The sequence below is a fragment of the Eubalaena glacialis genome, chromosome 2 (assembly GCF_028564815.1).
Source record: "Eubalaena glacialis isolate mEubGla1 chromosome 2, mEubGla1.1.hap2.+ XY, whole genome shotgun sequence".
In the NCBI taxonomy this organism is placed as follows: Eukaryota; Metazoa; Chordata; class Mammalia; order Artiodactyla; family Balaenidae; genus Eubalaena; species Eubalaena glacialis.
Window position 1 is genome coordinate 78,547,231 of NC_083717.1, and position 27,352 is coordinate 78,574,582.

General features: G+C 35.7%; 2 protein-coding genes across 3 annotated transcripts in view; both read right to left on the minus strand.

Annotated features, from left to right (window-relative positions):
* Positions 1–27,352, minus strand: part of TCF12 (transcription factor 12) — a 371,138-nt gene that overhangs the window by 282,052 nt on the left and 61,734 nt on the right. The gene's annotated exons all lie outside the window — the stretch shown is intronic.
* Positions 19,883–20,359, minus strand: LOC133084138 (single-stranded DNA-binding protein, mitochondrial-like). The gene has a single exon (XM_061180290.1). The coding sequence runs from the start codon at positions 20,328–20,330 to the stop codon at positions 19,884–19,886; it is 447 nt and encodes a 148-aa protein (XP_061036273.1). The 5' UTR covers positions 20,331–20,359; the 3' UTR covers position 19,883.

Sequence of the window (27,352 nt, forward strand, 5' to 3'; positions counted from 1 at the left end):
TCTATTTCATGGGGCTTCCCTGGTGGCGCAGTGGTTAAGAATCCGCCTGCCAATGCAGGGGACATGGGTTTGAGCCCTGGTCCAGGAAGATCCCACATGCCACGGAGCAACTAAGCCTGTGGGCCACAACTACTGAGCCTGCGTGTCACAATTACTGAAGCCCGTGCACCTAGAGCCCATCCTCTGCAACAAGAGAAGCCACCGCAATGAGAAGCCCATGCACCGCAGCAAAGAGTAGCTCCCACTCACTGCAACTAGAGGAAGCTTGCACGCAACAACAAAGACCCAATACAGCCAAAAATAAATAAATAAAATAGATACAACATTAAAGAAATTTTAAAAAAATGTTTAAAAAAAGAAATTAGTCTATTTCAAAGAACTGGTCCACTTCACCTAATCTGTCAAATTTATGTGCATATAGCTGATCTTAGTATTCTTACTGTCCTTTGGATTCTTGTGGGGCCTGTAGTGGTATCCTCTCTTTCATTGTTGATACTGGTTCTATAGGTCTTCTCTTCTTTTGTCCTTTTTCCTAGAAACTAACAATTTTTGGTTTTATTGACTTTTGTTGTCTTCCTGCTTTGAATTTCATTCATTTCTCCTCTTATTTGGGATTTATTTTGTTCTCTTTCGTCTAGTTTTTGAGATGGAAACATAGATTATTGATCTGAGGGCTTTCTTTTTTTCTAATATAAGCACTGAATGCAGTTAAGTTTTCTTGTAAACACTGCCCGGACTGCATAAATTCTGACATGTTATATTTTCAGTTTCGTTCAGTTCAAAATATTTTAACTTCCTCTGAGGCTTCCTCTTTTAACCAACAAATTATTTGGAAGTCTGCTATTTAATTTCCAAGAGCTTGAAGATTTTCCTTTTATCTCTGTTATTGATTTCTAGTTCATTTCCAGTATAGTCTGAGAACATACTTTGAGTTCAATTCTTTTAAATTTGTTAAAGATTTGTATTATGACCAAGGTACATTTAATCTTGATAATATCCACTTGTACTTGAAAAGAATGTATATTCTGCTGTTGTTGGCTAAAGTATTCTTGTAAATATCAATTAGATCTAGTTGGTGGAGAGTGTTGTTCAGTCAGTCTGTACCCTTGGATGTCTGTCTGCTAGTTCTATCTATTCCTAAGAAAGGTGTGTCGAAGTCTTCAACTCTAATTGTTAAGTTCTCTATTTCTCCTTTAAGTTCTGTCAGATTTTGCTTCATGTATTTTTAAGTTCTGTTCTTAGGTATGCACACATTTAGGATTGGTAAATTAATCCTTTTGTCAATATGTAATGCTACTCTTTATTCTAGGTAATTATTTTTGCTCTAAAGTTTATTTTGATTGCTTAATATAGCCACCAGTTTTCTTTTGATTGGTGTTTGCATGATATATCTTTTCCCATCCTTTCACTTTCAACCTACCTATATTATTTTATTTGAAGCAAGTTTCTAATAGCATACAATGGGGTCATTTTTTAATGCACTCTAATAATCTCTTTTAATTAATGTGTTTACAGCATTTAAAATTTTAAAGTAATTACTGATATGTAAGAATTTATATCTATATTTGATTGTTTTCTGCTTGTTCCCTTTGTTTTCCCTCTTCTGCCTTCTTTTGTGTTTAGCATTTTTTAATATTCTATTTTAATTTATCCACTGTGATTCTAACATCTTACTTTGTAAACAGTGGTTGCAGGGACAACAACATACATATTTAACTTTTCAGAGTCTACTTAGAATCAATATTTTACATTTAATAGATGTATTACACCATATTAATTGAAAACTACATCAGAAAAAATTGTAAAAACTTTACAATTTTGTAATTATTTATCTATTTATTTATTTATTTTTGGCTGCATTGGGTCCTTGTTGCTGTGCAGGCTTTCTCTACTCGCGGCGAGTGGGGGCTACTCTTCGTTGTGGCGCGCAGGCTTCTCACTGTGGTGGCTTCTCTTGTTGCGGAGCACGGGCTCTAGGCACGCAGGCTTCAGTAGTTGTGGCTCATAGGCTCTAGAGAGCAGGCTCAGTAGTTGTGGCACATGGGCTTCGTTGCTCCGCGGCATGCGAGATCTTCCCGGACCAGGACTCGAACCCATGTCCCCCGCATTGGCAGGTGGATTCTTAACCACTGCGCCACCACAGAAGTCTCAACAATGTTGTTAATTTTTGCTTTCCACTATCAAATATGTTTTAAAGAACTTAGTCTATGATATCTACATAGATATTTACCATTCCTGTTGATCTTCTTTTATTCCTGATGTCCAACTTTCCTTCTGCTTTCATTTCCCCTTCTGTCCTAAGAACATTCTTCAGCAAATTTTAGATCTGGTCTTCTGGCAATGAATACTCTCAGTTTTCCTTCATCTGAATATGTTCTTATGTCACTCTCATCCCTAAAAAATACTTTTGCTGGTTATGGGCAGTTTTTTTCTTTCAGCACTTTAAGAATGTTTTGCCTCTTTCTTCTTGCCTCCACAGTTTCTGATGAGAATTCCTCAATCATTTGAATCACTGCTCCCCCAGAGGTAATGTGTCATTTTTCTCTGTTTGCTTTCAAGATTTTCCTCTTGTTTTCAGTTTTCAGATTTATTATGACCTATCTGGGAATGGATTTCTTTGGGTTTATCATAACTGTTTCAGGTTCTCTGATTCTGTATGTTTACATCTTTCACTAAATTTGTGGTGTTTTGGGCCATTACTCAAATACTTTTCAGCACCACATTCTTTCTCAAAATGTCTTGAAACAGCTAACATTTTGTTATTTTCCCATAGTTCTCTGAGGCTCTGTTCAATTTTTTAAAATATCTTCCCCCTCTGCTATTGAGTCATCCAGTGGGTTTTTCCCACTTACTGCATTTTTCAATTCTAACAATTCTGTATCTTTTTTATATCTTCTCTTTCTCTGCTGAGATGTTCTACTTTTCCACTTATTTCAATAGTATCCACAATAGTTCACTGGAACATTTGTGAAATAGCTACTATATAGTCTCCATCATATAATTTCAACATCTGTATCATGATGGTATACATTTATCATCTCTCCCCATGTGAACTGAATTTTCCTGGTTCTTCATATGTTAGATAATTTTGGATTGTAATCTGGACATTTTAAATATTATGTTACAAAATTCTGGTTCTTGTTTAAATTCAGTGTATAATGTTACTATTTTTGTTTTAACAGGTGATGACATGATTAGGGTTCAGGCTGCAAGTTCTAACATGGCTGCTGTGGGCATGGTTCCATTATCAGTTCAATTTTCAAAGCCTTTGCTGTGCTATTTGAATCTGTCCCACTCTGTATTATCCAATAATCAGGATACTACTGTCTAGGACTTGAGCAGTAGTCTGTTATTTCCATGTATGTACAGCTGAGGGGCAAGCCCAGGAATCCATAAAAAACTTTACGGTATTGTTTTCCCAAGTTTCTCTCTCTACATGATCTCAATACTTTCAAATTCCATCGGGCATCCCTTTTCATTTCCTCAGCCAGAACCTGGGGCTTTAGGTGACCTGCTTGGTCACACAGTTCTGCTACTGTACCTGCTCTGGGGCCAAGCAGTGGAAGGACAGAAAGGAGGGGGGAAAGTAATGAGGGTTTGTCAGTTGAAGAGGAAGGTTCTTAGCCCTCAGTGTTTTGGCTGCAGGCTACTGCCATCACCACAGGGTTACTTAGGACTATGGCATGAGAACAGAGAAAAGAAAATAAAAGACGGAATTTCCACATTCACACTGAGCATTATCCTTCCCACTCCTTGAGCCAGAACTAGCGGGCTTTTTTTGTGGAGCTCTCTGTCTATACCTAAGTGCCCACTTGTAGCCTTTAGATTGTGTTAAATTCAGCTTCAGGAATAGTGGAAGGAAAAATATCGTAAACTAACAGCCAGTTTGATGATACTTTAGATTCTAGTCTTCTTCCCCAATCCACATGTTATTATTTATTCTTCAGAGTCCTCAAATAGCTGTTCCATCCATTTTGCCCAGGTGGTTTTTTTTGTTTTTTTTTGTTTTTTTTTTGGGCTGCCTTGGGTCTTCATTGCTACATGCGGGCTTTCTTTAGTTGTGGTGAGCAAGGGCTACTCTTCATTGCAGTGGCTTTTCTTGTTGCAGAGCACGGGCTCTAGGTGCACAGGCTTCAGTAATTGTGGCTCACAGGCTCTAGAGCGCAGGCTCAGTAGTTGTGGTGCACGGGCTTAGCTGCTCCACAGCATGTGGGATCTTCCCGGACCAGGGCTCAAACCCATGTCCCCTGCATTGGCAGGTGGATTCTTAACCACTGCGCCACCAGGGAAGCCCTGTCCAGGTTTTATAAATGCATTCAGAGGGAGAAATAAGATGTGTGCACTTCATCTATCATATCTGAAAATGAAATTATCCTCTAACTTCTATTCTCAGTTACTCAATTCTAACACATGGACTCCTCTAACATCCTTATCAGAAGATGTCAGTAATCTAAAGTTTAAAAAATAGTCCTCCTATGAGTTCTCCTTCCATTTAGGAAAAAAAAACCCTAATTCACATGGTAATGAAAAGGCAGTCATAACACTACTGAAAAGCTTTTATGATTATAGACTATCACTGCAAGTTTCAAAACTTTATACAGCACTATCAGAAAATAAGGACTCCACTTAAGACACAAGTTACATGTTCACGGATCAAAAGAATTAAAACTGTTAAAATATCCATACAACCGAAAGCCATCTACAGATTCAGTGTAATCCCTATCAAGATTCCAATGGTGTTTTTTACAGAAATAGCAAAAATAATCCTTAAACTTATATGGAACCACAAAAGACCAAAATATTTGCAAATCATATATCTGATAAGGCATTAATATCTAAAATATATAAAGAATTCATACAACTTAATAGCAGAAAAACAAATAATCCAATTAAAAATTGGGCAAAGGACCTGAACAGACATTTTTCCAAAGAAGATACCGAAATGGCCAACAGGTACATGAAAAGGTGCTCAACATCACTAACCATTAGGGAACTGCAAACCAAAACCAAAATGAGATTATCACCTCATACCTGTTAGAATGGTTATCATCAAAAGACAAAAGATAACATGCTGGCAAGGATGTGGAAAAAAGGGAACCCTTGTGCAATGGTGAGACTGTGAATTGGTACAGCTACTATGGAAAACAGTATGGAGATTCCTCAAAGAAATTAAAAATAGAACCACCATGTGATATATGAAGTCCACTTCTGTGTATACATCTGAAGGAAGCCAAATCACCATGTTGAAGAGTTATCTGTACCCCCATATTCACTGCAGCATTATTTACAATAGCCAAGACATGAAAACAACCTAAGCGTCCATCAGATAAAGATAAAGAAAATGTGATACATGTACACAATGGAATACTATTCACCATAAAAAAGAAGGAAATCCTGCCCTTTGCAACAACAAAGATAGACCTTGAAGGCCTTGTGCTAAGTCAAATAAGTCAGAGAACAACAAATACTGTATGATCTCACTTACATTATAATCTAAAAAACAAACAAGCTCATAGAAAAAGAGATCAGAGGTGGGAGGAGATAGGATGAAGGTGGTCAAAAGGTACAAACTTACAGGTAGATAAATAAGTACTGTAGATGTGATGTACAGCATGATAACTATAATTAACACTGCTTATGGTATATCAAAGTTGCTAAGAGCGTAAATCCTAAAACTTCTCATCACAAGGAAAAACCATTTTTTTTTCTTATATTTTGTATCTACATGAGATAATGGATGTTAACTAAATTTACTGTGGTAATCATTTCACAATATATGCCAGTCAAGTCATTATGCTGTACACCTTAAACTTATACAGTGCTGTATGTCAATGATATCTAAATAAAACTGAAAGAAAAAATATTAATAAAAATAAAAAAATTAAATGTTATGGTGTCTGTAATGTTATTAAATATAATCAGACTATATTTAATTATAAAATATTGAAATAATTAAAATGATAAAAGCATAATGTGATATTTAGAATTAAATCTAAGTGATGCAGTTCATCCAACTTTATATCTTCCTGTGGGGGGAATTTTTCAAAATAAAATATTTTAAAAACTAAAAAAAGGACTCTGCTTCCTTACTCTTTACGGAAATCACAATGACATAATGGGCACATCACCAGGTATTTATGCAGGTGATCCATTTACAGCTGACTAATTAAGAGTCATCATTCAAGGAAATGTTAAATAACTTTCAACAGCAGACTCAAATTAAAATCATTAAGGACATATCTTCTTTCAAAAGAGTGACCCTTAAACTCTTCCAAACTGGCTGCTGACTGAGAAGTTTTAAAATTTAGTTTTAAAAAACAACAAAAAAGATCAAAAGCAGAAAGCGAATGGCAACAAAATTTAAGTGGGCTTGGATTTGAGAGCAAGACAAAGTTTAAGGAGGGCAATTTTTTTAAAAAATCAAAGGAATCACAAAACAAAGGTGTCTGTCTCTATAATAATCTAAAAACTTCTCTGTTGACTTGTTTTAACCAACTTACTTTATCTCTACTCCGAGTGTTATAAGACAGTTTTGTACATGTATTGGTCAATGATGATAAATTTAAAAAGAGCACTATAATACAGTTATTTATTCATATGAGAGTCAACTTCGTCGTTCTGGCAAGAGCATTTCAAAGGAATTAATGTACACAAAAATTAGTATTGCTTTTCATTTCTTTAAAAAATATTAAATGCTTTGCCATAAAAACTTATTAACCCTAAATGTGTTTTAAATTTTTAGACCATCATCATGCAAGCAGTAGGCAGGTCTCTATACCCACAGACTAAAGAAGACATTTTTCATAATGCACACTAATGAGATCTTATTTCCTCCAAACTTTATTTAAATAGGCCCATACTTTATTGTTAACCAATTAAAATTTTGAATTGAATAAATTAAGACATTATAATGTAGCAATTAAAATCACATGGAAGATAACATAAGGTCACAAGTTTAATCCTTTTCTATGAAAGTTTAATATTCAGCTTTTTCCTATGCCCCTAGATCTGGTCAACCATTTAATTTTGTCCAGTGTGAGACACTACTCACTGAATGGGAAGGGAGGACTGATGAAGGCAGAAGAGAGAAAAAAGGCAAAGGAATCAGGGAAGGATGGTCGCATAAGTCAGTACAAATCCTTTACCATTAATGGAAAAACAACTTTAGTGAGTGAGATGGTGGGTCAGGAATATCCTATTTCATTCCATGACCTAGTTCCATATAAGGGGCCTGGGAAATTAAAGCAAACACCTGAGAATTCAGTTAACAAATCTAAAGAATGATAAGAAATTTTTAATTTAGGTGTTCTGGTCAAAGTTGTTAATAAATTCTTAAAAGTTTGGCAATATTCCAAAACATACTCCAAGAAGAACACATTGGCCCACTGAAACACATACTACCTCCTCTCCAAGTTCTGCAGGAAGGATGTTACAGGCCAACAAACAAGTAGAGCAGTATTAAAAACAGCAAACCCCTCCATGTTAGAAACTAATTATCACTCCTTTCTTATTAAAACAAGTACTTCCAATATTACAGGCAATAGAAGCTATGAAATGCAATCTAGGATTTACCACTCAAATGTGTGGATTCAATATTTAAACTGCTGGTTAGAAGGGCAAATAAAAATACAAGCACCCTATCCCTCTAAATGTTCCTGCCAAATACAAGCACCATAAAGGAAAATCATCTTAATAACAAAGCTTTGTTTGAATAAAGCTTCAGTTTACAATTGTCCAATAACTATGAGTCTGTAAGTTTGCAAATATGCCCCAAGAAAGGAAGCAGAACACTGGCTTTTGTATCATATCACTAGGGATACAGCTTGAAATAACAGCATGAAATCTTATTTTAAAATCTACTGTTCTGCTCCAAACACATTTTCTTTCATGGACGACATCATAAATAACAACAAACAGACAAGCGTTAACTGGAAAAGCTTTGCACATAAAATGAAAATAGAAACTATAATATTTACACACATGCACAAAAAACTATACTTAACAATAAACAGTATCATTGCAATACCGACAGCAGTTTTTCCCTTCCAGATACATTTTAAGATACAATCTTTATCCTAAGACAAGAAAAAGTGCTTTTGACATTTATTTTTAGCTTCTTTATTTTTTCTATCTTTTCCATCTTTACTCCTTTACGTTCATATATAATAACTTAATAATATAACATCCATATAATATAGTAACATCCACACATGATTATTTAGTTCTGTCTCTGAAGTTAGAAAAATGGATACTAAAAAGGGAACAAAGCCAGGTCAAGGAGAACTAGATTTGGGAGGGCAGCCTTGTTATTTTAAGGCTAAATAACACCTCCAGGTAGGTCTAACACCTCCTACACAATATCCTCATCTCCTAGAATCAGACCCAAGTATAACACTTTCCTATTTCCTGTAAAGGCTGAATTATGTTCACTTCTAAGCTCAGCCAGTTTTTCTACTATGGAGACAGCAAGTACCATATCTTACTAAGTCAAAGTTAGCATTCCCTCTAGGAACCAGCAAACTGGTTCCTGCTGCAATAAGACTAGAATTACAATCTGGGTCCTTGGGTTTTAACACAGTGGCCGGCTCAGTGCCTTTGAGGTAGTAATGTCAAGAACTGTTAAAGAAAGATTTAGACACATACACATTGTAAAATATAAATAAAATACAAGCAAATAATCTTCTAAAGCAGAGTATGGCAAACTACATCTGATGGGCAAAATCCAGAGAGCTGTCTATTTTTTTAAGTCCCACAAGTTAAGAATGGTTTTGAAATTTTTTAATGGCTACAGTTTAAATAGTTATGAGAATCTGTATTCTATCCTGAATTTTGTTCTTGGCTTGCCAAGCCCAAAATATTTTACTATTTGGCCCTTTCAGAAAAAACTTGCTGACCTCTTCTCTAAAGCAAAAACTATGTTCCCCTATAAATTCTAGCTATAGCATGTAAATATGATTATAAAGAACTAATATGTCCAATGTTAAAATCTAATACCATTACAGAAGCAGTATGATCCCAATTTAAATGTTGGTATAAACTTGTATAATATATATACACATGAGAAAGAGCACAAAGAAAATCAACATAAAAATGTCAAAATACAGTTAACATATCTTGGTAAATGTTATTTTCACCTTTTTTTCTGTACTTTCCAAATTTCTTAAGTGAGCATATATTTGTTAGAACCAGGAATTAGTTTTAAAAGATTATAGTGTACTTTTACGAGAACATATAGAACAAAGGTATCAGTGACTTGAATTGTACTCATGTGGTTACGTACATACAGGTTCAGTAACACTTTGGTATTCACCAATATCTATTAATCAAACTGTTAAGAAGTAAAATGATGTTTTCACATCTTTCACCATACATAAAAAAGCTCCTCTGTTTTGCTTATCAAAAGTCAGAGTTGTTGGTCTGAACTCTCAGTCACTACTTTGTAATTAATGTTCAGGCACACTACAAGATCCTTAATACAATTTGAAGTTCAATTCAAATATTAATTGTCTACTATATTCATGTTAGCTCTAATGTATCTTTCAAAACATTTTAAAAATGGTGATTAAAAGCCCAAGTATATTCTATGCACACTCCACATGCTGTTTATAACTATAGCATTAACATTTAAAGTCATACTGGACAGGATAATTTCGTGTGAACAGTTCAAACAAAAGTATATTTTTACTGATAGAAAATAAAATGCTGCTATTAAAATATTCTGCTAACACTAAGGTACAATGAACAATCTTGACTGTATTCATGAATAGTATTTTAATTTCCTTGTTCAATAATTATTGCTTATATGTTTTAGCTGTTATTTTGAAGCACATCATTAACTCTGTAAACATAAGACGACAAACTAATATATATGTCACTGTGAACAATTTAACTCTAACTTGATAAATGAGAGGTTTACTTTGAATGGTTAGAAGGCATTTTAAAAGTCACATCTTCACTGTGTTCTGAAACAAAAACCAGCCTTCACGCTAGTTTATTTCCTAGGTTTTTCTTGAAAATGCATCTAAGTCTTACTTCTGAATGATGTCAAAGTCCAAATTTAATTCTCCCAAAGCATAAACTTAAAATACCACATTAACAGACTATAAACAACAGCTTTTCTTTCCACGTGCCACCCACATTTCTATTCCCTTTTAGTACAATATTAATTGGTAAAAAAATTGAATCATTAAAATGTAAAAATAACAGCTTTTTGAAAGTAAAAATTATTGATCACGCCATGCACCAAAACTACTACAAAGAAATAAAGATTCCACAGCTACTTAACACTGACTAGAGTCTTAACTTCATGTAAAACGGCAGCTACATGAAGCTGTCCTCGTCTTCCTCTTCTGTTAATAACAGAAGCAAGCACTAAACGAGAAACTTAAAACATTTATTCAGAAGACACAGCCCCTATTAGGAATAATTTAACGGCAAAGACTTAATCTCACTTAACACTGAATTACTGCACTTTGTAAGCAGACATCAAAATTCAAGTATCCTCAAAAAACTTGTCTTACTTAGGTAGACTAATATTACAAATCCAGATTCTTTTTTCTGTTATCAAGGATAGTCAAATACCCTCAAAAAATACAAAGATAAGCTACTCATTTAACAGAAAATAGATTTTGAAGACTTTTTTGTTTCATCCAAAATAAATCTATCCTGCTAAATATTACATATAAACAAGTTTTGTCAGAATTATATTTAATTAGTTTGTTTTATAGGTTAACAACATCTCTCACAAATATACTAAACAGAAAATTCTGTCACTCTAGGCTAGGGCTTCCTTTTTTGAAAAAACTGCAGACATGTATTTAGTAAATCAAGTAAGACCCTTTGTGTACAAGGATATACAAAAGTAATTCAGTTCTACAGTCAACAACTTCTTTTAAAACTAACTTACTCTAAAAGATGTACAGGAATTCAATAGATTATAAAATTGCTGGTAGATTTCTATTTCTGGTTTCTGCCATAGTAAATCTAGGGGTTTAAGCTGAGCAGATTTTTTGACTTAAAAGATTTTTCCACAGTCAGCAACTTACAACAGGACATACTGTAATACCAAAATGGAAACTACTTAATCAACATTTCCTCATGGAAACACAAATCATACATAAAAGTCTATAAGCGTATAGTTTTACTTTTAAAAGTAGTATTTAAATTTTGTTTAGCAACATGATTTCAATTTTTTTCCTGTGGTTCTGTCGACACTTTCAGTTAGAGTCAACATTGATAATACACACATCAAAAAACTGAAATGTAAGCAGTAATATAAGGCATATAAGGCAATTTTTTTACAATGTTGAATAAAACCAGACTTTCATCTTCTTAGAACATAGGTCACTGGTTTTCAAATCGTATAGAATAAATATGATCCTGTCTTCATGCTATGTGTCTGTAAAACTGTTTCTATAAAGAATTTAAGCCATGTGGAAAACCCAACAGTATGTGAATCATCTAATCCACAAACCTTTCAGATTTCAAGTTTCAAATTACAGTCATCTATAGCATCACAAAAAGCTGACAAAAGACTGAAACCTGTAGGGCATAATTTCAAAATGTTCCTCTTCCCTTTCTGCCCACTCTCCAAACCACACAGTTAAAATTAATAAACAATAAAAACCTCATAACTAAAATTCCCTCAACCTCATAGTTGGTCTAGTTGGCTTTACTACATAATAACTTCTAAATTCTGTCATTTAAGAAAAACTACAGGAAATACGTTTTGGGCATTTAGCTCCCCATTTAAATAGGAAAAATGATTATTCAGAATTAAGCAGGTTACAGTAGAATTCATAAGCCTTGGTATCCTAAAAGGAATCATAAAAAAGTAGACTTCAATTAAGTAGGAATCATGGGGTAAATAAAGATACACTATAAGGTCAACCTTTCTTCACTAAATGCCATCTATTTTATAACCTTAAATTACATGGCTTTAAATTTATTAGTACATTTTTTATGAAAACAAGAACTACAGTTACAAGCATACATATTCAGCTTTGGGTATGAAAAAGAAGAGAATATGATAATGCCAGTTCGCTACCATCCACATATCTGGATAAACTAACCAGGTAAGCCAAAATAAATCATGATATACACATGAAGACTGGGAGACCCAAGGGAAGTAATATTAATTTGGCTTCTGACTCACACTTTTAAATAATCCTTTGCAATACTTCTCATTCAATTACCTCATTCTTTGTGCTTCCCCTTCACAACTAAGCTCACTTCCTAAGAGCTGTCTTCTTGCAGAAATCAGCATTTATTGACCTCACAAAGTACATACAATTGCTGTTGTCAGCAAAGAACACAGAGATTGGAGAAAAGGCATCATACAAGTACTGGAAGGGTATGAAAGTTTATCTTCTCATACAGTAATGTTTGTAAAGGTTAGGGGCCTTAAACTTAAGAAATACTAAAGGTTTTGATATTTAAAAAGAAATATAGCATTCCAACCCAAGAGTTCATTTCATCTGACTGATTCAGGGCCTAAAATAGGTTGTTCTACAACTGAATAGAAAAAAAGGTAATTTCTACCACATTTACTGGTAAGCAATATTATAGCCTGAGTATTTTTCACAGTCTCTTAGAACAATCTTACAAAGGTTCTTATAAACAATTACAAACAAAAGTGCAAGCCTCCTGAGGTCATCTGAGATCTCATGAGACTTTTCATAATGGGATGGTGTTAATCCCCAATGCCCTGGTCTATTTCCAATTCGGAACATTAGTTTCTGCTTACCTAAATTACTATTACCACTCCAACTGGCTCAGGCATTCTTCACTTCCTGTCTTGAACCACAGTCCACTAATTATTAAATAGGCAAAGTAAAACTGCTTCTTTGGGTGACTATAAAACACCACACTCCTTTAGGATTAGTAAAAAGTAGTTTAAGTCATACTCCGTTTTGACTGTTTAAAAATTTTTACTGTTATTTTGTATGGCACACAGAACACTCTGATTGTAATTTTACACAGAATATCTAGGTTTTATCTCTGTCAAGAGAATTTGTTAGTGATAAGCTTAAGTGCTAACAAGGCTGTGAAACTGCAACTAAAGTTTTATTTCACACCATGTTAGTAATCAAATCCGAGCTAGCACAAGCGTGAAACAGCTACACAGACCCAGATCGCGACTCCCCCCTCCCCATCCCTACCCTGTCCCTACCATCCACAAACACACACTTCTCTCCCCCTCCCTCCCCCCACTCACCTTCCTCTCTCTCTCTCTGTGCCACACACACAAACACAACATGCACGTGCTCCCCTAAATTTGTATATATGTATACGTACACATATGTATATTGTATAAATGTGTTTTTATATATACACATTATCTCAACCAGGCATATATATGGTTTATGAAGATTAAAAAAAGGTCTTCCTCTCTTCGCAGGAATAGGTTCTACAGACCTTTGGGAACATTAAAACAAAGAGGGAAAAGTCCATAATCCCTTAACAAAAACTTCTAAAATCCAAAACATTCTGAAAACCGAACTTTTACATAACTTATTTATTGGTAAAACATGACCTGGACTGAAACAAGGATAATTATAGTCCTCATTTATCCCACTCAATGTGCATGTTAATATGTTTCAATTCAAAAATACTGCCCTATGTGATTACAGGGTTCTACCACAGATCACTCTGGGGAACATACAGGACATATCACTAACTCAAGTTTTTAAAATTCAAGAAATTATGGATTCTAAAACAAATCCAATCTCAAGGTCTGGGGCTAAGAAACGATGGAGTAAAACTTCTATATTGAAAAAATAAAGTTTATATAATTATCTGTTTTCCCTCTACAGCTTTCACTAACAACAATCTTCTATAAATTCAGAAGGAATAAAGGAATGAAAGAAGGAAGAGAGGGTGGAGGGAGGGGCAGCTACAATGAGGTTCATGTCTTTAACTCCTTTGTTTAATGATTGTTAACCTCCCTTTTGCCAAGAAAGTGTTACCCTGGACTACAGGCAGCATTAACAGTCAAAGAGTGACTAAGAGAGAGAGAGGTTAACAGAAGGGACTCAATATATATTACAGTTCACAGAAAATATTCAAGCCAGAAATTATGAATCTTAAAACTGTCCCACATTCTCAATAAAATAGAAAATACCATCTCTAATAATAACAACCTTGCATTAATAACAATGTTTTTTTTTTCGAGTTTGCTTTCAAATATGTCATTTAACCTTCATATTCTATACACTCTATAAAGTCACTTTATATAATAACTTATTTGCAGAGTTGTTACATATCTTAATCCCCGACTTTCTAACACCTACGACATACCTATTGCCTACCCCAAAGATCATTCAGAATGCATTCAGAATGCATATATACGGCAAGAAACTCAGATAATGTATTATAAGATAGAATGTAAATAACTTTTCAGTTAGTCATTACTTCTTGGATTAGAAGAGCAACTGTTTACTTGTCAAAATTTGTTTTGAACTGACTCAATTTAAATCATGAGTCAACAAGAATCCATTTCATCTGTTTTCTACAGAAAATGCATTTTTCATCCTTGAAACATTAAAGAATGTTCCACATAATCAAGGGGTAGAATGTGAATTTTTTTCCTTTAAAAGTATAATATACCATTTAAAAGAATAAGGTGTTTTAATATTTAGTGAGGGTAATTTTGAAAGTTTATCTGAAACAGAAAGACTTGGCTATCTATCTACCTATCTATTCATTTATTTATTGCTGCATTGGGTCTTTGTTGCTGTGCGCGGGCTTTCTTTAGTTGTGGTGAGTGGGGGCTAGTCTTCCTCATGGTGTGTGGGTTTCTCATTGCGGTGACTTCTCTCACTGCAGAGCATGGCTCTAGGCACACAGACTTCAGTAGTGGTGGCATGCAGGCTCAGTAGTTGTGACTCGTGGGCTCTACAGCACAGGCTCAGTAGTTGTGGCGCACAGGCTTACTTCCTCCACGGCACGTGAGATCTTCCTGCACCAGCGCTCAAACCCGTGTCCCCTACGTTGGCAGGCGGATTCTTAACCACTGCGCAACCAGGAAAGTCCCGACTTTACTACTTTATTTACAAAACTAAATGAAGCAGAAGACCTTTAAGATGGCAGAGGAGTAAGACATGGAGATCACCTTCCTCCCCACAAATACATCAAAAATACATCTACATGTGGAACAACTCCTACAGAACACCTACTGAACGCTGGCAGAAGACCTCAGACTTCCCAAAACGGTCTTGTTGCTCCGGCCAGGTGTCAGGCCTGAGCCTCTGAGGTGAGAGAGACGAGTTCAGGACACTGGATCACCAGAGACCTCCTGGCCCCATGTAATATCAATCGGAGAGAGCTCTCCCAGAGATCTCCCATCTCAACCCTAAGACCCAGCTCCACTCAATGACCAGCAAGCTACAGTTTTGGACAACCCAAGCCAAACAACCAACAAGACAGGAAAACAACCCCACCCATTAGCAGAGAGGCTGCCTAAAATCATAAGAAGTTCACAGACACCCCAAAACACACCACTGGGCGCAGTCCTGCTCACCAGAAAGACAAGATCCAGCCTCATCCACCAGAACACAGGCACCGGTCCCCTCCACCAGGAAGCCTACACAACCCACCGAACCAACCTTACCCACTGGGGGCAGACACCAAAAACAACAGGAACTACAAACCTACAGCCTGTGAAAAGGAGACCCCAAACACAGTAAGTTAAGAAAAATGAGAAGACAGAGAAAATACACAGCAGATGAAGGAGCAAGGTAAAAACCCACCAGACCAAACAAATGAAGAGGAAATAGGCAGTCTACCTGAAAAAGAATTCAGGGTAATGACAGTAAAGATGATCCAAAATCTTGGAAATAGAATGGAGAAAATACAAGAAACGTTTAACAAGGACCTAGAAGAAGAGAAGATCAAACAAACAATGATGAACAACACAATAAGTGAAATTTAAAATTCTCTAGAAGGAATCAATAGCAGAATAACTGAGGCAGAAGAACAAATAAGAGACCTGGAAGACAAAATAGAGGAAATAACTACCGCAAAGCAGAATAAAGAAAAAAGAATGAAAAGAATTCAGGACAGTCTCAGAGACCTCTGGGACAACATTAAACACACCAACATTAGAATTATAGAGGTCCCAGAAGAAGAAGAAAAAAAGAAAGGGACCGAAAAAATATCTGAAGAGATTATAGTTGAAAACTTCCCTAATATGGGAAAGGAAATTAGTTAATCAAGTCCTGGAAGCACAGAGAGTCCCAGACAGGATAAATTCAAGAAGAAACACGCCAAGACACATATTAATAAAACTATTAAAAATTAAATACAAATAAAAATATTAAAAGCAGCAAGGGAAAAGCAACAAATAACATACAAGGGAATCCCCATAAGGTTAACAGCTGATCTTTCAGTAGAGACTCTGCAAGCCAGAAGGGAGTGGCAGGATATATTTAAAGTGATGAAAGGGAAAAACCTACAACCAACATTACTCTATCCAGCAAGGATCTCATTCAGATTCAACGGAGAAATTAAAACCTTTACAGACAAGCAAAAGCTAAGAGAACTCAGCACCACCAAAGGAGCTTTACAATAAATCCTAAAGGAACTTCTCTAGGCAGGAAAACAGGAGAAGGAAAAGACCTACAATAACAAACACAAAACAATTAAGAAAATGGAAACAGGAACATACATATCGAAAATTACCTTAAATGTAAATGGATAAAATGCGCCAACCAAAAGAAACAGACTGGCTGAACAGATACAAAAACAATACCCGTATATACGCTGTCTACAAGAGACCCACTTCAGACCTAAGGACCCATACAGACTGAAAGTGAGGGGATAGAAAAATATATTCTATGCAAATGGAAATCAAAAGAAAGCTGGAGTAGCAATTCTCGTATCGGACAAATTAGACTTTAAAACAAAGATTATTACAAGAGACAAAGAAGGACACTACGTAATTATCAAGAGATCAATCCGAGAAGAAGACAGAACAATTGTAAATATTTATGTACTCAACACAGGAGCACCTCAATACATAAGGCAAATGTTAACAGCCATAAAAGGGGAAATCAACAGTAACCCAATAATAGTAGGGGACATTAACATCCCACTTTCACCAATGGACAGATCAACCAAAATAAAAATAAATAAGGAAACAATCTTTAAATGACACATTAAACAAGATGGACTTAATTGATATTTATAGGACATTCCATCCTAAGACAACAGAATACACTTTCTTCTCAAGTGCTCATGGAACATTCTCCAGGATAGATCCTATCTTGGGTCACAAATCAAGCCTTGGTAAATTTAAGAAAATCAAAATTGTATCAAGTATCTTTTCCGTCCACAACACTACGAGACTAGATATCAATTACAGGGAAAAAACTGTAAAAAATACAAACACGTGGAGGCTAAATAATACGCTACTAAATAACCAAAAGATCACTGATGAAATCAAAGAGGAAATCAAAAAATACCTAGAAACAAATGACAATGAAAACACGACAGCCCAAAACCTATGGGATGCAGCAAAAGCAGTTCTAAGAGGGAAGATCATAGCAATACAATTCTACCTCAAGAAACAAGAAAAATCACAAATAAATAACCTAACCTTATACCTAAAGCAATTAGAGAAAGAAGAACAAAAAAAAACCCAAACTGAGCAGAAGGAAAGAAATCATAAAGATCAGATCAGATATACATGAAAAAGAAATGAAGGAAACGATAGCAAAGATAAATAAAACTAAAAGCTGGTTCTTTGAGAAGATAAACAAAATTGATAAACCATTAGCCAGACTCATCAAGAAAAAAAGTGAGAAGACTCAAATCAACAGAATTAGAAATGAAAAAGGAGAAGTAACAACTGACACTGCAGAAATACAAACGATCATGAGAGATTACTACAGGCAGCTATATACCAATAAAATGGACAACCTGCAACAAATGGACAAATTCGTAGAAAAGCACAACCTTCTGAGACTGAACCAGGAAGAAATAGAATATATAAACAGAACAATCACAAGCACTGAAATTGAGACTGTGATTAAAAATCTTCCAACAAACAAAAGCCCAGGACCATATGGCTTCACACACAAATTCTATCAAACATTTAGAGAAGAGTTAACACCTATCCTTCTCAAACTCTTCTAAAAAATAGCAGAGGAAGGAACACTCCCAAACTGATTCTACGAGGCCACCATCACCCTGACACCAAAACCGGACAAAGATGTCACAAAAAAAGAAAACTACAGGCCAACATCACTGATGAACATAGATGTAAAAATCCTCAACAAAATACTAGCAAACAGAATCCAGAAGCACATTAGAAGGATCATACACCATGATCAAGTGGGGTTTATCCCAGGAATGCAAGGATTCTTCAATATACGCAAATCAATCAATGTGATAATACACCATATTAACAAATTGAAGGATAAAAACTATATGATCATCTCAATAGATGCAGAAAAAGCTTTTGACAAAATTCAGCACCCATTTATGACAAAAACTCTCCAGAAAGTAGGCACAGAGGGAACTTTCCTCAACATAATAAAGGCCATATATGACAAACCCACAGCCAACATCGTTCTCAAGGGTGAAAAACTGAAACCATTTCCACTAAGATCAGGAACAAGACAAGGTTGCCCACTCTCACCACTATTATTCAACATAGTTTTGGAAGTTTTAGCCACAGCAATCAGACAAGAAAAAGAAATAAAAGGAATCCAAATCAGAAAAGAAGTAAAACTGTCACTGTTTGCAGATGACATGATACTATACATAGAGAATCCTAAAGATGCTACCGGAAAACTACTAGAGCTAATCAATGAATGTGGTAAAGTAGCAGGGTACAAAATTAATGCACAGAAATCTCTTGCATTCCTATACACTAATGACGAAAAATCTGAAAGAGAAATTAAGGAAACACTCCCATTTACCACTGCAACAAAAAGAATAAAATACCTAGGAATAAACCTACCTAAGGAGACAAAAGACCTGTATGCAGAAAACTATAAGACATTGATGAAAGAAACTGAAGATGATACAAACAGATGGAGAGATATACCATGTTCTTGGATTGGAAGAATCAATATGGTGAAAATGACAATACTACCCAAAGCAATCTACAGATTCAATGCAATCCCTATCAAACTACCAATGGAATTTTTCACAGAACTACAACAAAAAATTTCACAATTTGTATGGAAACACAAGAGCCAAAGCAATCTTGAGAAAGAAAAACGGAGCTGGAGGAATCAGACTCCCTGACTTCAGACTGTACTACAAAGGTACAGTAATCAAGACAGTATGGTACTGGCACAAAAACAGAAATATGGATCAATGGAACAGGATAGAAAGCCCAGAGATAAACCCAGGCACATATGGTCACCTTATTTTTGATAAAGGAGGCAAGAATATACAATGAAGAAAAGACAGCCTCTTCGATACGTGGTGCTGGGAAAACTGGACAGCTACAAGTAAAAGAATGAAATTAGAACACTCCCTAACACCATACACAAAAATAAACTCAAAATGGATTAAAGACCTAAATGTAAGGCCAGACACTATAAAACTCTCAGAGGAAAACATAGGCAGAACACTCCATGACATAAATCACAGCAAGATCCTTTTTGACCCATCTCCTAGAGAAATGGAAATAAAAACAAAAATAAACAAATGGGACCTAATGAAACTTAAAAGCTTTTGTCAGCAAAGGAAACTGTAAGACGAAACCCTCAGAATGGGAGAAAATATTTACAAAGGAAGCAACTGACAAAGGATTTTTTTTTTCTCATTTTACATTGAGTATTTTAATTCTTGTCCTCAGAAACTATAAAGACTAACAAGATTTGGAAACGAGACTGTACCAAACAATGGCCAAAGAAGAATCGTCCACTCTATGCCTTCTCTTTCGTCTGGTCACTCAGAAATATAATGTTATCAGCTATAATTGTTGTTGCTTGTCGTCTCACATTATTTTTATCCATATATTCACCGTAGTCTACTTTCCCTTCCCCATAAATTCGAGACTCCTTTTTCACATACTGATATGCCACATCTCTGAGGCCTGGTCGGAATACTGAAATTCTGTGCCACGTTGTCTTTTGACTGACATCACCCATTTGGTGTGTTTCATTTTCCCCTGATCGCCACATCTCATTTGTTGCTAGAGAAAATATTGTGACTGGGTTTTTTCCTTCTACCTGTCTCATGACAGGGTCCTGACCTACTCGATCAAGTAACTGCACACGATTCAGAGATCTTTCGAGAACCAAACTGCCAGCTATTTCAGACTCATGTCTTACAAACTGATGAAGGACCTGCACTACAGGTCTTCGAAACATGGCTTCTATTTCCTTTTCTTACAATCTAACCTTTAACCTTTTCCTGACACTCAGCCTCCGACAGCCTCCAGGCAAGAAATCATTTCTCCAAAATATACAAGCAGCTCATGCAGCTCAATAACAAAAAAACAAACAACCCAATCCAAAAATAGATAGAAGACCTAAACAGACATTTCTCCCAAGAAGATATACAAATTGTCAAGAAACACATGAAAGGATCTCAACATGACTAATCATCAGAGAAATGCAAATCAAAACTACAATGAGGTATCACCTCACACCAGTCAGAATGGCCATCATCAAAAAATCTACAAACAATAAATGCTGGAGAGGGTGTGAAGAAAAGGGAACCCTCTTGCACTGTTGGTGGGAATGTAAATTGATACAACCACTATGGAGAACAGTATGGAGGTTCCTTAAAAAACTAAAAACAGAACTACCATACGACCCAGCAATCCCACTACTGGGCATATACCCTGAGAAAACCATAATTCAAAAAGAGTCATGTACCACAATGTTCATTGCAGCTCTATTTACAATAGCTAGGACATGGAAGCAACCTAAGTGTCCATCGACAGATGAATGGATAAAGAAGATGTGGCACATATATACAATGGAATATTACTCAGCCATAAAAAGAAACAAAACTGAGTTATCTGTAGTGAGGTGGATGGACCTAGAGTCTGTCATACAGAGTGAAGTAAGTCAGAAAGAGAAAAACAAATACCGTATGCTAACACATATATATGGAATCTAAAAAAAAAAAAATGGTCATGAAGAACCTAGGGGCAGGACGGGAATAAAGATGCAAACCTACTAGAGAATGGACTTGACACAGGGAGGGGGAAGGGTAAGCTGTGACAAAGTGAGAGAGTGGCACGGACATACATACACTACCAAATGTAAAAGAGATAGCTAGTGGGAAGCAGTCACATTGCACAGGGAGATCAGCTCATTGCTTTGTGACCACCTAGAGGGGTGGGATAGGGAGGGTGGGAGGGAGACACAAGAGGGAGGGGATATGGGGATATATGTATATGTATAGCTGATTCACTCTGTTATACAGCAGAAACTAACACAACAATGTAAAGCAATTATACTCCAATAAAGACGTTTAAAAAAAGAAAAGTAAATGAAGCAGACAGTTATTAAGTCACTGTAAGGTGAACCAGATCCATTCAAGATGCTAATTATAGATTTTCTGTAAATACATAATTACATCTGTATTAAATGTAATCAAAATCAATAGAAATTTCCAATTTACCTCTATTTTTAAAAGCATAAGGATTCTAAACCTTGATTATAACATTTTAACTAAATTAGGCATATAAAATGTGATTATCTAAATTAAATTTAACTAATTTAGTTATATCAACAAAAGAAGTTTAAAATTTTGAATTATTCAGCATATTCATGCTTTACCTTTATTCTTTTTGTTTTTAAATAAAGCTCCATGAACTTGCGTGTTTCTTGCTCACTACTGTATCTCCAAAGCCTACGTGAGTGCCTAGAGTTGAGAAGACATTCAATAGATATTTGCTAAATGAATGAATTAAAAAATTACATCTCAATTTAGAATTATAAAAACTATATATAAACTTTCTGTAAAAAAAAGCTAGTGTTTAAAGATTAATATTTCAGTAAATTCTGATGAATTCTGTCTGATTTATAAGACTAAATAAGCTCATGACTTTCATCAGCTCATGTTAAATGAATCACCATTAGCCCTGAGTTTCTTTATTACTGAAAATAGAGAAAGACAAAGACTTATAGCTGTAAACCTAGATATATCTATGAAAGTGATGACCACATAACTTAACCTTCTACAATACAAATGTCAAAAACCAACCACTAGTTCTGAGCATTGAGAATTTAGGTAATTCAATAATTTATCCAACAACTATCTACTATGTGCCCAACATTATGCTAGGCATCCCAAATACATATGTAATTAACATCTATCCTCAAGAAAAGCACCAATGTGAGAGAGGAGAGTCACGTGAGTGAATAACCAAACATGACTGGCAGGGCAAACAAAATCTTACAGGAAAACAGAAGATGACTGAAATTGGAAGTCATGTTCATAGATGAGATGACAAGTGATCTGGTTGCACGGGAATGTAGAGTAGGATGTGCGGGCTGAGAGGGTGTTAAGCCCCAGTTGTCAGAGAAAGGCATTATGAGCAGAGGGCAAAGCATGAGCAAAGGTACAGAAGTAAAGAATACTCAGGGACTTCCCTGGTGGTGCAGTGGTTAAGAATCCGCCTGCCAATGCAGGGGACACGGGTTCCAGCCCTGGTCCGAGAAGATCCCACATGCTGCGTAGCAATTAAGCCCATGCGCCACAACTACTGAGCTTGAGCCCCACAACTACTAAAGCCCGCGAGCCTAGAGCCCCTGCTCCACAGCAAGAGAAGTCACCGCGATGAGAAGCCCACGAACCACAACGAAGAGCAGCCCCCGCTCGCCACAACTAGAGAAAGCCTGAGCACAGCAACAAAGACCCAACGTAGCCAAAAATAAAATAAATTAAAAGAATATTTTAAAAAAGAAAAAAACTATTTTAAAAAAAGAATACATACACACAGAAGGGAAAGATACTAAAAATTACTTTTTTAAATGAAATAACATTAAAGTATTTTGCGATGCACATCCCCTTTTTATAAAACATTCTTACAAAATAATTTAAACCAAAGATTATTCTCTTAGGAACCTAAAATTCCAGGACTAGCCTAAAATTTTTGAAGTAGTCCCAGAAAAGTAACTCAATCTGCTGTTACCTAAATAAATAGAACAAATCTTACATCATTTCCTTTAATATTTAAGCTCAAGTCAAAGCCACATGAGCAACAGCTTCAAATTTCATTATTACCACTTTCAAGAACCTCACATCAGTTATTCTAATACTCCTGAATTTAAATTTTCATAGCTATTAACCTTGTCTCTTCAAAAAGGACCATAGGGACTTCCCTGGTAGTCCAGTGGTAAAGAGTCTGCCTTCCAATGCAGGGGACGCAGGTTCGATCCCTGATCGGGGTAACTAGGATCCCACATGCCACGGAGCAACTAAGCCCCCACACCACAACTACTGAGACCATGCACCTCAACAAGAGAGCCCGCGTGCTGCAAACTACAGAGCCCACGCGCTCTGGTGACTGCATACCACAACTAGAGAGAGAAAAAAGCCGCATGACATAACTAGAGAGAAACCTGTGCGCCGCAACTAGAGAGAAGCCCGAGCGCCAAAATGAAGAGACCAAGCGCTGCAACAAATAACCCTGCGTGTCTCAATGATGATCCTGCATACCACAACTAAGACCCAACACAGCCAAAGAATTTTTAAAAATTAAAAATAAAGAAGTTTTTTACAAAAGGACCATAAATTTCCTTAAGGGCAAAAACCATATCTTAATAGTCTTTGAAGGTCCCCACACAAATCTAGAAGTATAGTAAATACTCAGTTAAATATTTATTGACTGTTTATTGAGATTTGGCATTTTTACCCTTTTAAAGCACATGCTACCTTAAAATATATTTGATATTATATAGTTTTGCAGCTTTTCATTCTAAGAAAACCTTGATAAGAAAATCAGAAAATGTTTAGGAATTATTCTTTTGAGAAGTATTCATCTGCACCCTGCCATCATAACCGAGCATCGAGTTTGATTACAACCTTTAGGTCTGATTACAACCTTTGTCCTTCAGAGATAATTTTATTAGTCAACCAGCGCACTTACAGCAACCACAGGAGAAACCCTGAGAGTAGCGTTTGCAACTCTGAGTTTATACATTAAGCTAACATTCTAAATAAAATAATGCAATCCTGACGTTTAGATGTTTTCATGCTTCATAATTCTCATACTACCATGAAAAATTAAAAAATGTAACACCTGAAAAGATCCTTACCTCTTCTGTAGAAAGGCACAAACAGAAGACATGCCAAAATATTTATTGAAGGAGTAAGTAAAATAAATATAACCGGAATCATAAATGCACTTAGGCAACGTTGCTGATAACTGATCACTTTAAAAACATATGGGTAGGAAAAAAAAGAACACTTGATGAGCTTCAGCAGTAAAAGGAACTATTCTTCCTATGAGTGAAGGATAAATGTACTATTGAAAGGTGATTATGTTTATAACACTGGGTAGTAGTCCATGAATACACTTGAGTATTTAAAAAAGAAACAGTTTGAAGTAAACACTTGTTAAGAATATGTGTGAAATAATACACGGTACTATAAATCTGAAAAGTATGAAACAAAGGATATTTCCCATATGAGGAAGAAAATGAACCTATTTATTAAAAAGCTTTGATTATATATACCTTGCTTTCAGAAATAAAAATATTCCTGGAAGCTGCCTATAAAGCGATTTTAATTAAAAAATTAATCCTCATTAGTTTTTAATAACAATTTTTAAATATTACAAGAAAGGATTTACAAGAGAATGCAAATGATAAAAGATTACAATCAACAAAATCCACGGTAAAACTGTTAAAGAAAGAAGATATCCTATGAAAATGGAAGTTTTCTAATGATTATTTACACTTGTAATCTTGGTGTATGTTATAAGAATTTCATTTTAATCCTTTCATTTTACTGAGGGCTCCAACCAAAGCTGTTCCTTAAAAAAAAAAAAAAAAAAATCAAGCTTTTAGTTTTTTGAGTTTACTTCAACTGATTACTTACACCATAGCGCTGTCTATAGCTACAAGTAGTGTTCTCACCAGTCTATTTCCACTCAATTTACACCATGATCTATCTTTGGAAGGAGTATCTTAAAGGTAAATGAAACTGACCTGGGACTATTCGGCTCGCTTTTTTTTTCCTTTTCCTTTTCCAACAAGCCAAACTGTTGCTGTATAATTACTATCTCAAAAGCTGTAAAGTCTGTTTTTTTGACATGCCATCTCATGAACACTAGAAGCTTCAATTTTCTTTCAGATATTATAGCATGTATAATACCTGACTTTAAATGCATGAACCAACTTCTATTTTTACTAAAATAATCATCCTCTGATCCCTCTACATTGTTACTTCTGAGACTTCAACAAGCCCTGAAGTCTTTGACTTAAATGGTGGCTAGAATCAAAGACAGAAAACTCAGCTTGATACTGAAAACTGGACCAAGAGATCTACACTTCATCATGGAATCATGAATTGCAACCAACAGCTGTTCCACTCATCAGCTATTTTAAACCATTTAATATGATCTGCAGCAAGACTAATTCTTTTCTAAATAAGCATATCAACACTTAAACAAAAACTATGCTGCTCTTCAAAATTGTCTCCTTGAAAAGTTTAATACTTAATGTATGCTGCCACTTTTCAAATAATTTCAGAACTTTCTTTTCAGAAATCTCCATCATAGAAAATTTACTAACCACATAAAGAAATCACTCTCCTTACTGTGTAAACACTGGATTAATACTCCTGGGCTGGCTTTTCCAGCTTTCCTTCCTACCAGCCCCTCTATTCCCATATTCCCTTAAATCTGGCCCCTGCCTTTTTCTTTCTTCTGGTTTTTGAAATCAACACTTTGAGAATTTATGGAGTAGGAATGAACCTTGAAGAGACCCAGGAGAATGGATGATGAAACAAAAGAAACAGATCTCGAAGTGGACATTTTTCATCCTTCTTGCTTGCTTATAACATGGGTAAAAATTTGCTTATGGCCATGAATGAGTACTTTTTTTTTTTTGGTTTTATAATATCTGTACTTTCTCTTGAAAGAAATATCATCCAAGCCAACAGTTTCCAAGTCAACATTCGGGGGATAAGAAGAGGGATGTTTCAAAATATTAACTGAAGTCAGTGTATGTTGAGTTCTGCCCACCGGGGGGTGACTTATACCTTACCTCCTTCCCCCAACACTCCATATCATTCTCTTTTTTTTAAATAAATTTATTTATTTATTTGTTTGTTTGTTTATGGCTGAGTTGGGTCTTTGTTGCCGCAAGCAGGCTTTCTCTAGTTGTGGTGAGCAGGGGCTACTCCTCATTGCGGTGCGCAGGCTTCTCACTGCAGTGGCTTCTCTTGATGCGGAGCACGGGCTCTAGGTGCGCGGGCTTCAGTAGTTGTGGCTCGTGGGCTCTAGAGCACAGGCTCAGTAGTTGTAGCGCATGGGCTTTGTTGCTCCGCGGCATGTGGGATCTTCCCGGACCAGGGCTCGAACCCATGTCCCCTGCATTGGCAGGCGGATTCTTAACCACTGCACCACCAGGGAAGCCCCTCCATATCATTCTTATCACTGCTCATCATGCCCTGCAATACGACTAACCTCCTCCACAACAGTCAGTACTCTAACTTGAGGCCAACCCAAACCACTAAGAGTGCTCAAATACAAATGAATGACGCTCAGCAATTATTCCCTGAATTGAACTTGGGTGGAAGGGCTATGAAATAGCAAGAATTTTTGGTAGACGAAGCAACCTCCCATCACAGCTGCTATTAGCACAGGTGCGCTTTATATCCTCTACTTTCTAAAATGATAGCATATTCTAAGGACATTGGGGGTCTATAACCAGAGTAGATGAGGGTGATTTGGCCCATTACTGAGCAATATAACTGGGTAATTCATCTAAATCATGGGTATAAAGAAAAATCTGTATTTCTTAAGAAAACAACTGAAAGATCATTTAAAACAAAAAGTAAAGTGCTTAATTTGGTAAGATTAAATTGGATGGGAGAAATTTTCCTTTTGTTTTGTTTCTGTAGTAATGTTTTTGTAACTTGAAAAATCAGGGTCACCTTCTACATCTCAATACATTACTATGATACCAATAAATATACACACATTCTTTCCGAACCATAAACTCTCCTTACGAGCTAACGGGCCATTAATTAATTGTATACATGCAGATTCAGTTCTGATTGCATCTACCTCAACTAAGAGATTCAATTCAGTTATTCAAGTGAGGCATATTAGAAAATGAGGTACTGAAAGATTGTTTATATATATACTTTGTCATGTACATATATATATATATATGTATGTATGTATGTACACATATATGACAAA